This window comes from Oryzias latipes, chromosome 16, assembly GCF_053564925.1.
Source record: "Oryzias latipes strain Hd-rR chromosome 16, Olatipes_Hd-rR_3.1".
NCBI lineage: Eukaryota > Metazoa > Chordata > Actinopteri > Beloniformes > Adrianichthyidae > Oryzias > Oryzias latipes.
Window position 1 is genome coordinate 26062083 of NC_136252.1, and position 13299 is coordinate 26075381.

The following is a 13299-nucleotide window of genomic DNA, read 5'->3' on the forward strand; positions in this document are numbered from 1 at the left end:
AACATCAGTCTTTATTTTGTCGGGACACAACTGGAAACACAAATCCACGTGATTGTTTGAACAGTTTCTAAGGACTGAGCGACATTTCTTTCTGCTTCCTCAAACTCGCTGCGTGAGCTGGCGGCTCTCCTGAGTCCTGCAGCCGCTAACCCAGAGCGGCGGGACGGCTCGCAGTCTGAATTCTCCCACACATAACAAAACAAAAAAAACACACACGTAACAAGCATCCTCCTCCCCTCAAACACAAAGTTATTAACCCAGCTGTTCTGCTCACTCGGGTGCCAGTGGATCGAGTGAGCGTCGGGGAGTCACGAAGCGCTCCTTCCCCGCATCTCCCTCGTGAGGGGTGAAAGAGAGGGGAGAGCCAGCAGGGCGAGAGCGGAGCGGCGCTTTTCACGGGGCGACCGCGGATCAGCTGGTCGGTCCCGTATGCGCTCCAAAGCTTTCTCTCAGCGAAACACCGTCTATGCATGACGTAACCCAGAGCAGTAGTGACACACGATCGGAATGACCGTTTCTATGCAACACGATCGGATAAACGATCGGTATAACCCACCTATCTCGATCGGAAAGAAATTTTGATCCAAACGAGTCTGACCGGGGCAGAGTATTCCGAATGTCGCGTTTACATGACTTATTTTCTTTCCGATCAGGCGTTCATTTCGATTACTTTCGCCTATGTAAACGCGGCTAATGTCCCTGTTATGTTCATCATCTGACTCCAAGCATGACTTTTTTTATTGAATTCCTCATCACACACCACAGCACACGACACAGGAGAACCTTTATCAGGGATCACTGCTGGAAAAACATATAATAATAATACTAATAACAAATTAGATACCATAAATTGAAGCACTTTGATGTAAATGTGTGTAAATGATGACCAGCTTCTCACCTGTTATTACGCATAAGTTGACAGTAAGCACTTTTTGACTTGGACCCCCACACCGACTCACCAAGCACGTATATTTCCCAGCATCTGTAATATTTACATTTGGAATATATATGGACTTGTTGGAAGTCACAGTGACGGAATATGGGCCCTGTGCTGTTACAGAAATAGAATAGAATAGAATAAAATAGCATAGAATAGAACAGAACAGAATGTTTTATTCTTCACCAGGGTAAACACTCGTAATGATTACAATTGTTGAAATCTATTATATTTTCTGAAGCTCTAATAGAGAGGGTTAGTGCAGTTTTGTGTCTCTTTTTTAAATTTTTTTCCTCTTTTGCTTTTTGTCATTTTTGTTTTTTTACAGCTCTTTCAGTTTATTTAATTTTAAAAAAAGAAGATTTTGCAAAAGTACCTTCATTTCGACTGGTATCTGTTATTTGATGGAGATTTTGTACAATTTCTGCATAAAACAAATAAAGTTTGGAAGAAAAAGAAACCCTGCTTTTCCTGAAAGAAGTTGCATGACTTGCTTCAAAAACCCATTCAAAAGAAGAAAAGTTGCCTGAGCATTCTTGCTTAAAGCTGGTGCCTGCGAGGATGTAAACCGTCCTCTGACTTTCATCTAAAATTTCTGAAAGAAAGAAACAAAAGGAGAGTTTAAGGAACAGACTTTGCAAATCTGCAAAAAAACAAAATCTGATGAAAATGTGATGAAAACCTTTTTTCACGCTGATGATGTTTGACTCTTTCCTGCTGTGGTTACTTTGATGGCAGATTTCACACCAATACATGCCCTGATCATCATCAGTGAAAGAACTGATGACTAAGTTGGCATTTTTTAAATTAGGTGTTTTGGTATAAAAATTATCAAAACGTGTTACTCCTTTTTTGTCTTTAGACGACAACATAATTGGATCATTGTATGACTCCTTTTAGTAAAACCATTTGAACGAGTCCAAGTCGCGGTTGCTGCAGGGTATGACAGCTTGACATCCCAGCCAGAAGCGAAAATGATATTTGACTGATTTAAAAAAAAGAAAAGTTTTTGTTATTGACATTCACACCACATTACACAACTATAAAAAAGGTAATATAAAGTTAGCATCATCTAGGTTCCATGATTCACTCACCGTTTCCTTGTGTTATGCAAATATTCCAAAGTATAAGAATGAAAATAAAGTCTTTCTGATTCTAGAATAGAATAGAATAGAATGGCTTTATTGTCATTGTGCATAGTATAATGAGATTTAAGCATCACCATCAGTGCAAGAACAGTAAGGAAGGGAAAAGTAGTAAAGATAACATTGTAATATAATAAAATCAAACAAGCAAACAAACAGTATATACAAGTGAGCAATATAAGCTGTAAACTGTATTGGAGAGTGCCGAGATAATAGTGCAAAAATTGCGTATGAAAAAAACTGTGCGTAGACATGTCAAAGTGCAGAGGTGGCAATGAGGTAGATAGATGACACTGTGGACAGACTGTGGACAGAGTAAACAGGAATGTTTTTTTTTTATCTGTGCATTTGGGAATTGAGGATTGTTATTGCCTTTGGAAAGAAGCTGTTTTTTAGTCAGTTCGTTTTGCTTCTGATGCCTCTGTAGCGCCTCCCGGAGGGCATCAGGTTGAACAGGTCTGAGCCGGGGTGTGAACTGTCCTTAATGATGTTCTGAGCCCTAGTGAGACAGCGCGCGGAGTAGATGTCCGTCAGGGCACCCAATGATTTTCTCAGCTGTCTCTACGACTCTCTGCAGTCTCTTTTTATCCGCGGCCGTGCAGCTGCCGAACCAAACAGTTATGCAGTATGTGAGCAGGCTCTGGATGGATGACTGGTAGAAGGTCAGCAGCAGGTTGGTTTTAATTTTGTTCTTCCTGAGGACCCTCAGGGAGTGCAGACGCTGCTGAGCCTTCTTGATGATGGCGGTGGTGTTGGCTGTCCAGGAAAGGTCTGCAGAGATGATGATGCCGAGGAACTTGAAGGTGTGGACCCTCTCCACATGCTCCCCATTAATAAGGAGGGGGTCTGGGTCCGCGCCATGTTTCCTGAAGTCAAATATGATCTCCCTGGTTTTGTTGGTGTTCAGGGTGAGGTAGTTCTCTGAGGACCAGCTTGTCAACTTCAGGACCTCCTCTCTGTAGGCAGACTCCTCCCCCCTGGGAATGAGTCCGACCCGATTCTGAGCTTTGACTGACCTCATGTCTTCAAAAAAACAAAAACCCTGTTCACTGAAACTGAAGCAGTTCCATATACGGTTTTACCAGCAGTTTCCTAAAGACTTCAGTTGAGAGGCTCTTCAAAGCACTAAAGGTTTTTAACTGAAAGTGACAACTGCATGCTCAAGCTGATTTAAAGGAAGTGGTCCAGAGACGAAGAAATTTAGCAAAGCCTTCCCCTACACTTTTTTTTAACGTCTAGCCTACATGATTTTACATTCTGCAACTGGTTTCCTCACTAAAACAAATGTGTGAAAGTTTTTTTTAATACCATAGCTTTTCATATTCTGTGTGTTTGACAGTATTTGATTTGCTCAATTGATTTAAATAAAGAATAATTGCAATGGTTCTACATTTCTACACTATATGCTACTGTGTAGAAATGAAGAATTTGATTAAATTAATTTGTTAGCTGAAAATACAGAGGCAAAACCAGTTCTGGAAACTTTGATGAAACTTGTGGAACCTTAATAGTATTTGAGTCAACTATGAAGCGTTTGTGTTGTGGTTTCTGAGAGGTTTCTATGAAGTTAAAAATTTCTATCTTTCCGCACCAATATTGACACGCGCACACACCTGCACACACTCACACTCTCTCTCTCTTTCCAGGCGCGTGAATCTTCGGTTGAATTGAGCTCGCGCTGTTGTCTTGGGCTGAATTGTCCTCCGGGATCCAGCAGGTATGTTCGCTGCGGGGCTGACAGAAGCCCTCTTCGGCTTTCAGCTAACCTGGCTTCATATTCATGTCGCGTTCGGCGCGCTCTGCCTCATCGTCATCGTCCACAAGTTGACTCTGTTGACGGCCACGAGAAAAAGTCTGCTGCGAGACGTTGAAGCTTTTCCAGGACCACCGGGGAACTGGCTGTTCGGACATGTCTTACAAGTGAGCGCAGAAACTGTTCGTTTAGAGCTTGTTTTGCACCTGCAGACTTATGCAACCTTAAAACCTCCAGGGCATGCACTGGAACAATTGGTGATTTTAAAGTAAACTTTATCAAAAGTTGTATACTTTTGGACAGTTTTTATTTCTAAATTACAACATTTCCTCTAAATCAATGTTATGCAATCGAAAAACATTGGAACAAATATGATCTTTTTGAATATAATTGTGCATATTTGATCTAAAACACTGCACTCTTGCAGAGTAAACGCTTGCTGAAGAGACTTTTTATTGATTGGTTGATTTTTTATTTTTATGTATTTATTTATTTATTATTTATCCTGGCAAGACTTATTTCCAATTTGACTGTTGCAGTGATTGTGCAGGACGTTCTCACTGGCTTTCATTTCCATCATAGCCTACACAAGATACAACAAACCTGGAGAGAGGGTTGAAGTGGGGAGAGCAGTACCCCTATGCCTTCCCCATGTGGTTTGGCCCTTCTGTCTGCTTTCTCAACATACATCATCCAGATTATGCCAAAACAATACTGACAACAACAGGTGAGTGAAGCTTTTAGCTATTCTTCTTTATACAGGGGTTATTTATTTTAGGTGTTTCTGTGTGATCGGAAGGCTAAAGTGGGTTTATATTTGCCGTCTCTCCAACAGAACCAAAAGATGATTTTGGCTATATGTTTATTGAGTCATGGATCGGTGAGCCTGCCTTGCCTTTTTTACTGCAGCATGTCATACGCTCTAAGGGTTGTTCATTAAGCTGCTTTGTTATAACTCCCTTTTATTGTGTCTTTGGAAGGAAACGGGTTACTGGTGTCAAAAGGTCAGAAGTGGTTTCGACACAGGAGGCTCTTGACCCCGGGCTTCCACTATGATGTCCTAAAGCATTATGTCAACCTGATGTCAGAGTCTGCACAAGTTATGCTGGTATGTAATGCTGTACTCTTATTTTGGCTCAGATGTGGTGATTTAGACCGATCTAGATCAGGGGTCTGCAACCTGAGGCTGCAGGGCCACATGTCTTTTATCCCTTTATTGTGCCTCTATCAAATGATGTTTTTTGGTTGTTTTGTTATTTGTTCATAGATCGCAAGTTATATCGTCATCGCAATATTGATCACTAATATGGCTGGGAATCACTGGGTACCTCACGATACGATACGATTTGCGATACATTGCTCATGATAACGATAGTATCACGATATGGCGATAATGTGATAATCTCTAACAACTCACGATATATCAAACTTTAAGAAAGAAGAACTTGAAAAACTGTTTTTTGGAAAATATTTCCCCATTTATTCTTCTGTTAAACACAATGATAATGAACAACTTGTGCCCCATTTGGTGTAATGAATAACAGACTTTGGTGTAACATTGCTGAAATCAGTAATACTCGAATGTTCATGTTTTTCTTGAGAACCACAGGCTTTTTAGCGTCAAGACGCCGCTTGTCTACCGCTGCTTTGAGGAGAAGGGGGGTCTAAGGGCAGGGATGCCACTCTTTCTGCTGTTTCCATCTCAACCATAGCTGTGGTCTGGGCGGACAGTGCAGGGATCCTTTTTTCAGTATTTCCGAGAGGGAATGTCAAAGCGGAGCTCTAATGCATTCAATAAAAACCAAAATCCCTCGTTCTCCACCTCGCTGCAGGGACGGAGCCCATTTTAAACAGCAATCCCGTTTGTTATTGCCTCTGCTCTCGCAGAAGACGGTGGTAGCTTTGCCTGGAAAAAAGGTATCCATGCCGGGCTGTGTCCGCTTCAGGCCAGCAACAGCCACGTCTTTCTCACACAACTCCGGGTGATGCATTCAATGCTGCCGGTGTGTCTATTACTTGCTGCTCTCGTTATTCTCCTTGTTTTTCCCCTCCGCCATTTTTGTTTGCATGTTTATTCTTCTTCGTCCACCCGCAACAGCCAATCTCACAACGAGCGCCCCCTATCGACCCTCCGAATAATTTTCTTACGAAAAGATGATTTATATAATGTTTTACAGGGTCTTCAAACGTAAATAAAAGGTTGATACTTGATGAAGACACGTCGAGAATCAATCACAGGACTAAATATCGTGATTTATCACCATATCGATTTTTTGGCACTCCCCTTTTAATTACCCGTTTAAGAATTTTTAGTCCAGTAAAATTTTATACATGACGTAGAACAAATGATTTGCCTTTTGCCTGGACTAATGTCATTTTTTTAATCCTAATCAAAACTCACCAATGTTTGTTCTATTTTCTAGGTTTTAAAGTTCGAACAAGTGTTTTTGGAATTCACAGAAATGCCACGGTCTGGGAAAACCCTGAAGTAAGCAGAAGTGACGTCACTTCATGGACAGTATTGTACAGTGTTCCTCGTTTATTGCGGGCTTACGTTCGATTAAAGGACCTGCGATAGGTGAAAATCGACGAAGTAGGATCAGAGATGTTCACTGCACTGTTAAAAGAAAAGATCTGCTCCAAATCAGAGATTTATGCAACTGTTGTAGGCATTCGATACAGGAGACACAGAGGAGATTGATGGACAAGACCTACAGCCAATCAAGATGCAGAACACATTTCACTGTGTAGTAAAAAAAACATTCAAAAATTGCCCATAAAAAAATCTTTCAGACCGCAAAAGTTAAACTGTGGCGATATAAGAGGGAACACTGTTCTTTGTTAGTTGAATAAATCCTATTACCAACATGTAGATTTGAGCTGGTTATGTCATCCCTGTGACTTTGTGGTTATTGCTCACACATACTGATTAGATCATGTGGGACTGACACATCCTGTGTGTTTCCAGGTTTTTGACCCGCTCCGTTTTCTCCCTGAAAATGTTTCCAAGAGATCACCTCATGCTTTTGTGCCTTTCTCTGCTGGGGCGAGGTTTGAGCACACTCACACCCATGTGACTCCCTTAAAACTAGATGTTCACTTTTTCACTTCCTGTCTGCTCACATCATCTCAATAAACTGCTTTGAAACAATAACCAGATTTTCATCTAAATGTTTTGAACTGTAAGGAGGCACACAGATATTTCAAAGTATTCTATTCACTAATTATCCATACCCAGTATGTGGCATAATTTCAGTAAATGAAGTTACTTAATTTGATGGATTCTGTGTGTTGTGTCTTTCCAGAAACTGCATTGGTCAGAATTTTGCTATGAATGAGATGAAGGTGGTGATCGCCATGATGCTAAAGAAATACCAGCTGATAGAGGAACCCAGTTTGAAGCCCAGGATAATTCCTCGACTGGTTATGCGCTCACTTAATGGAATTCACATCAAGATCAAACCTGTGGAAGCACAGAAGTAAAGGGAACATAAAATAATTGCACTTAAGAAAAACACTTGGGATAATGAATAAGCTGTTTTTTAAACTATTTTGTGTATTTTGCTAGCAAAAAACTTGAAATTTGTAATTGTTTAGTGTCAAAGCAGTATAGAGGAAACATGTGTTTTTTTTTGTTTAGCCTTTTTAACTAGTCCTGTCCAACAGCTGGGCAGACAGATGAGACCTGAAGGCCTCTTGTGTTGGACATATTTTACTTTAACGAAAGGGGTTATAAACCTTCTGACAAACCAGAGGTATGTCTGAATAAACCCCTTTTGTAATCGAGGCCAAACTTTATTCATTTTAATCGTTTTTGAAAATCTTTTGTGTTGGACCGGACGGAAAAGGAAAGGAGGGAAGAAAAGAGAGGGATGTTAGAGAGGGGGGGGTAGGAGGGTGATCATAGGAGGGGGGAGGGGGTTAAAACCATGAAGCAGCATAAAGCAACAAGCTACTGGATGTTTATCATTACGGTAAGGTTCAGATGTAATACAAATCTCAAAGGGGCGGGGCCTTTCCTCACACACACTCAAATGTTATAAACACACCTGTTGGCTGCAAAAATGTCAACATGTACACAATACAGATGGTGTTCACACACGCATACTCATGCCTTAAAACCAACTAGCGTGAGATATTTCATTCAATCACGCAAACTATTAGTGCAAAGGTGAGCTAAGGGAGAGCTCTGGTCAGGCGCCGACGGGACCGAGGCTGCCAACCGGCCAGGGCAACCGGCGATTGCCTCAGCGGAGACCCCAACCCCACAACCCCAGCGGATGACACCCAGAGCGACCGGGGGCCCCAAGAGGGTTGCCCCGCCCCGTCCCAGAGCCAGGGAAGGGTTGGTCCCAGCCCCAGGTGTAGATGGGCAGCCCGCCCAGTGCCGTTGGACCTCCCCCCCATGCAGGAACCCCCGCCAACCCCCCCCCCAGCACGGGCAAAGAGACCACCCCCCCAAGCCACGCCAAACCACCACTCAACCTCCCCCACCACAAACCCCCCACACCCGTGCCCAGAAGACCGCGTAGCGCCCCAGCCCGCCCCACCCAGGCACCGGACCCGACCAACGGAGTCCCCACAGCCCCCCGCCGGGCATCGGAGGTCCCGATCCCCAAACCGACCCCCGGCAGAAGGGCAAGGAGCAGTGACGACCAGGCCCCCCACCCCCTAAGTCATGGAGTTAGCTATGGGAGACTAGAGAGACTGAATTCTCTCAAAGTTACTTGAACTTTGGGCTGACATTTTTTCCAAGCTGATATGATCAAACAGCAGATTTCTGTGTTGACTTAAATTTATATTTTTCTTGTTTTCCAATTTATTAAAATTGTTTTTTTAGCAATACAAATAGTTGTGAAAATGATAGATACTAATCCTCCTTCTATATCGATGGCACTCATGTCACCAAGCACACAAAGTGACGGTGAAGCCGTGATTGAAACCTTAAGCCAGACTGATAGATCGGCACATACCTGCTGCCAGAGAGCCTGGACGGGTGTGCAGAACCACAGTGCGTGCATGTAACTGTCAGGTAGGTTACTATCGCAGTGCTGACAAATGTCTGAGTTACTGAGACCAATCTTGAACATCCTCTGTCCAGTGTAGTAAATTCTGTGAAGAGTTTTGAAATGGATTAGCTGCAAATTTGGACTTTTTGTCAGTTTAAAGGTGTTTAGACAAGGTTCTGACCAGAAGCTTTCATCTGTGCTGATGCTCAAATCCACATTCCATTTTGTTGTTGGAAGTGAAATATTATTATCTAAATTGCATAAGAGTTTGTATATTTTAGAGAGAGTTTTTATTCATTGAGAAATTAATCAGAGAGGTAACTACTTCTGGTGGCTTTAAATCGCTGTCTTTATATTAAAAACAATGTATGGAAACATGTGTTTTTTAATAACGAATTAAAGTTTGGTTGCAGTTTGCAAATCAAGAAAAGACTGAGAATGTTTGTGAAACTTTAGTTTTAATACATTTCATAACTCATCTGTGTCATAAATTAGGAAATCCGGTGAAAATATCTGCTTTTGGGGTGTGATTTCGCTTTTTCTTCAAAATATGGCAAGACTCAAGCTAAACACGGACTTACTTTTAACCCTTGTGCTATCCTAGGCACTTTGACATTGGGAGTGAGGTCATCTAGACCCCACAATACAGTGCGCTGAACTTTGTTCTTCAATGATTTGTGATCTTCACTGGTTTCCATGGATTGCCTAAAACCCTTTCCACCTTTGTCATGGTAGGGATAACACGTCAATGGTCATGTTGGCCCCGTGGGATAGCACAAGGGTTATAAGCAAACATCTTGCAGTGTGCTAGAAATATTAGCTGGAAAAAAAGTGACAAAGAAGAATAGAAACATTTGAAAAACACTAAATCTAATGAAATCTATTGGGTTTCAATTACCTTGCTATGCAAAAAAATCTATATTTAAACTACAAGGATGGTTTGTGGTAGTAATAAAGGATAAGAAGTTCAGCATTTAATAAAATGAACTGACATGTGTAAACTTTTTTATAATTAATAAGCTGGAGAGAAAATCAGACATGACTGTAAATCAAAGACTACCCAATGAGCTAAGGAAGTTCTAGTTAAGATAGTTTTAGAATCTCTTTAAACAAAAAATTAGAGCTAATTCATACATTTAAAGCCAAAACTCATTTAGGATGGAAAATGTCTTGTTATATTTAGAAATGATACATTTTCAGTGCAACTAAACTTACCTGCAAATACTTCAACCACAAACCACCAAATGGTTCCCAAGCGCTGCAGTGACTGCAGCTCACCGCGGCCCCCACAGGGGATGGGTCAAATTCACAAAACCACCTCCACGCGCCCGCAGCTGTAAACGGAATATGCTTCTTCAAAAACTATTGTGTGTAGCAGAACAAAGGTGAACGGTACGGCATGAAGATGATGCTCCTGTCTGCAGCATACGCCCAAAACATTCAACCAAGACCATCACACCCCAAAAACATTCACCAAATTTTTCACCAAATCTCCAAAATCACTGCTGCATCAGGTCTGAGTGAGTCGACTCGAAGCTCATAGATTGTACTGGCAGACATCAAACAAAACCACCTTTTGGGAAATATTATACTGTTTCAAATTATTAAACGTTATGCACCTTAAGCCAGACAACTTTGAATGCACATAGTTCTTCAAAGTCAGTTTAAGGTATTCCAGAATCTTGTGATCTTTCAGCAGTTTTTCCTGTGTGCTCAGACGCAGTTGGCTTTCTTCGGTTAGTTAAGCCGTGTAAACTGTTACAGGTTAAAGTTTATGACCAGGTTTATTGTTCGTAAAACAAATTTCAAACCATTATGTCCAAGTATTTTTCAGTCCAACCAATATTGATTACACAATTCTGTCATTAGCTAAAAGAAAATGGAATAACCCATTTCAAATCCCAGGAAAAAGTCCAATATGTTGAGTTGTGTATTGTTTGGACCAGGAAATGCCAAAACTTTTAAGAATTAAACAATTCTTTGCAATATTCCTTTAATGATTACTTAGATTCAGGTGAGGTTTGGTGCAATAGATCAGACAAATGATCACTTTAGAGCTTGCAGCCAAACTTCAAACCAATCTCAAAACTTTGTTTGAGTCGCCACCTACTGGCTCACCAGGAGAATACAACACCTAGTCCATATAAGATCTGTCTAAAGGCCTGTTCACACCGGGACGAATTTCGCCGGCGATTTTCGCCGACGTTTAACGCCTCGTGACTAAACAAAGGGCACCAATGTGAGTGTGCACACCGAGGCGAAAAAACGCCAATCTATTCGACCAATGAGAATGGCGCTTTTGCACACGTGTCTGGATCTTCTGAAGTTACAGTAAAACACAACTTGGGGGCGCTCAAACACAAAACTGCCTTGCTGAGCACACATACCAGCGAAGAAGTTAGACGCCAAGTAGCGTCTACACTGCCGCGAAGAAATAATGATGGACATTCTTAAATATCCCCTTACCAAGTACCAGTTGGAGCTACTGATGCTTGAAATATTCATGTTTTCTTTGTATGATTCTGACAAGCGCGTAAATACTTGCTCTCTTCTTCTGAGTGAAAAGCGACTTTAAGAATCGTAAAGTTGCGCAGCGCCACCTTGTGTACAGGAGTATTTCTGTTTACATTAAGCGCCATCTAATGTCAGGGAAGGAAATTGCATGTTCGCTCGGCTCATCGTCAGCGAAAATCGCCTGGGTGTGAACACAAAAGACGTGGCGAAAAACGCTGGCGAATAACGCCTGGCGAATATTCGTCCCGGTGTGTACGGGCCTTTATACAGTGTTTTTCAACCATTGTGCCGCGGCACACTATGGTCAAGTGTGCCATGGGAAATGACCCATTCATTCACTGATCTAAAAAAAATTTCCATCTCCAGGATATCATCTGTTTGTTCATCCAAACAAACCCTGATAAAACACTGAGAAAATACGAATATGAAAGATCGTAAAATACCTTTTTCTTTGTTTTTGTTTGATTCTATTAAAGATATTTTGATAAGAATAACGGTACCGCAATTTAGCTGCAACTAAAGCCGTTTTCTGAAAAGTCCCGCCCCTTCAACTGTCTCCGCCAATCATTCTTGGAGTCTTAATCACATGTCATCAGTCTGACCAATCAGAAGTGGTTAAGTCTTCCCTGCTTCACTGATTCTGTAAATAAAGTCTCTCAGTTCCACCAAAAATAGCAGCTAAAGCTCATCTTTAGCGGTGTAGCTTTTCACAGAATCCAGTGTCAGACCGTGGAACAAGTGAACAAAACAATGAAGCTCAGAGACGCTTGTCTTTCTGCGTTCGGCGAATCATTGCACTACATCTCCCATGATGCATTGGGTTAAAGTGACAGCGTCTCGGCGCACAATGAGTCTCTCCTCTTAACATCTTGAAACAACAACGAACACACATCAAACAGTTTTTGAATCTTTGCCTTAACTTTTATTAAATCTTTTGGAGAGAAAAAAGCTGCAACTTCCAGCTTTTTCTGCCACAATTATCACAAAACTGCATGTGAGAATGCGGAGGCACTGTAGATCAATACAGACTATGAGTTCCTCCTTATTTTATTTTTTTTTGGATGCTGGTGTGGCGCTGGATTTTTGTCAAGGTTAAAGTGTGCCGTGGCTCAAAAAAGGTTGAAAAACACTGGTCTAATACACAGAATCTGGATAAATGGAAACACAAATGAAATGTAAAAACATTTTAAAACAGTAAAAGTAAAAAAAAAGATAAAGAGAATAGCCCTGCAATTTTCCAAAATATCCATTTACAGATGTATTCTCTCCTGACCTCTCAGTTTGGTGTGGTCTATAAAAGCACATTTGCTTAAATAGCAACTGTAAAACCAACAAAACAGAAATAAAAAGCAAGTTTACACTGATCAGAACTACCATGGACATTGCGGTGAGTCCACACCCATCAATAACAACTATCTGCCACTCTTCAACTGATGCACTAACTGCTAAGATTTTTTTGTCGGGGGGGGGGGGGGGGGGGGGGGGGGGGGGGTTCTAGCTGCCGCTGCAGCTACGGCGAGGGTCTTGGTGTGGGGACGACTGGGCACTCTCCCTCCTTCTTTTTACATTCCATCATCCATTTTAGAGGAACATAAACACTGGAGCAAAAGTATTAGCTCACATTTGCACTAATATTTTACGTATATTTATATATATTTTGCGTGATCGAATGGATTATTTCACACTTGTTGGTTTGAATGCATAGGTATGCATGTGTGAACATTATCTGTATTGTGTACATGTTGACATGAACATTTTTGGAGGTTTCAATGTTTATAACATTTGAGCATGTGTGGACAGGCCCCGCCCTTAAAGACTTGTATTACATCTGAACCTCACTGTAATGAGTATAACCATCCAGCAACTTATTGCTTTATGCTGCTTCATGGTTTTATCCCCCCCCCTTCTATAATCACCTTCCTATCCTCCCCCTCTCTGTCA

The 13299-nt window shown here is 41.5% G+C and overlaps 1 protein-coding gene across 1 annotated transcript; it reads left to right on the top strand.

The window, feature by feature from the left end:
• The first annotated feature begins 3691 nt into the window (after positions 1-3691).
• On the top strand, positions 3692-7598 carry LOC101169314 (cytochrome P450 4B1). Its single transcript, XM_011485621.4, is given in 8 exon segments — positions 3692-4002; positions 4418-4562; positions 4671-4715; positions 4816-4943; positions 6259-6272; positions 6275-6323; positions 6804-6886; positions 7141-7598. Coding segments are annotated over 8 exon segments (843 nt in total). The 5' UTR covers positions 3692-3801; the 3' UTR covers positions 7319-7598.
• Positions 7599-13299: the final 5701 nt, after the last annotated feature.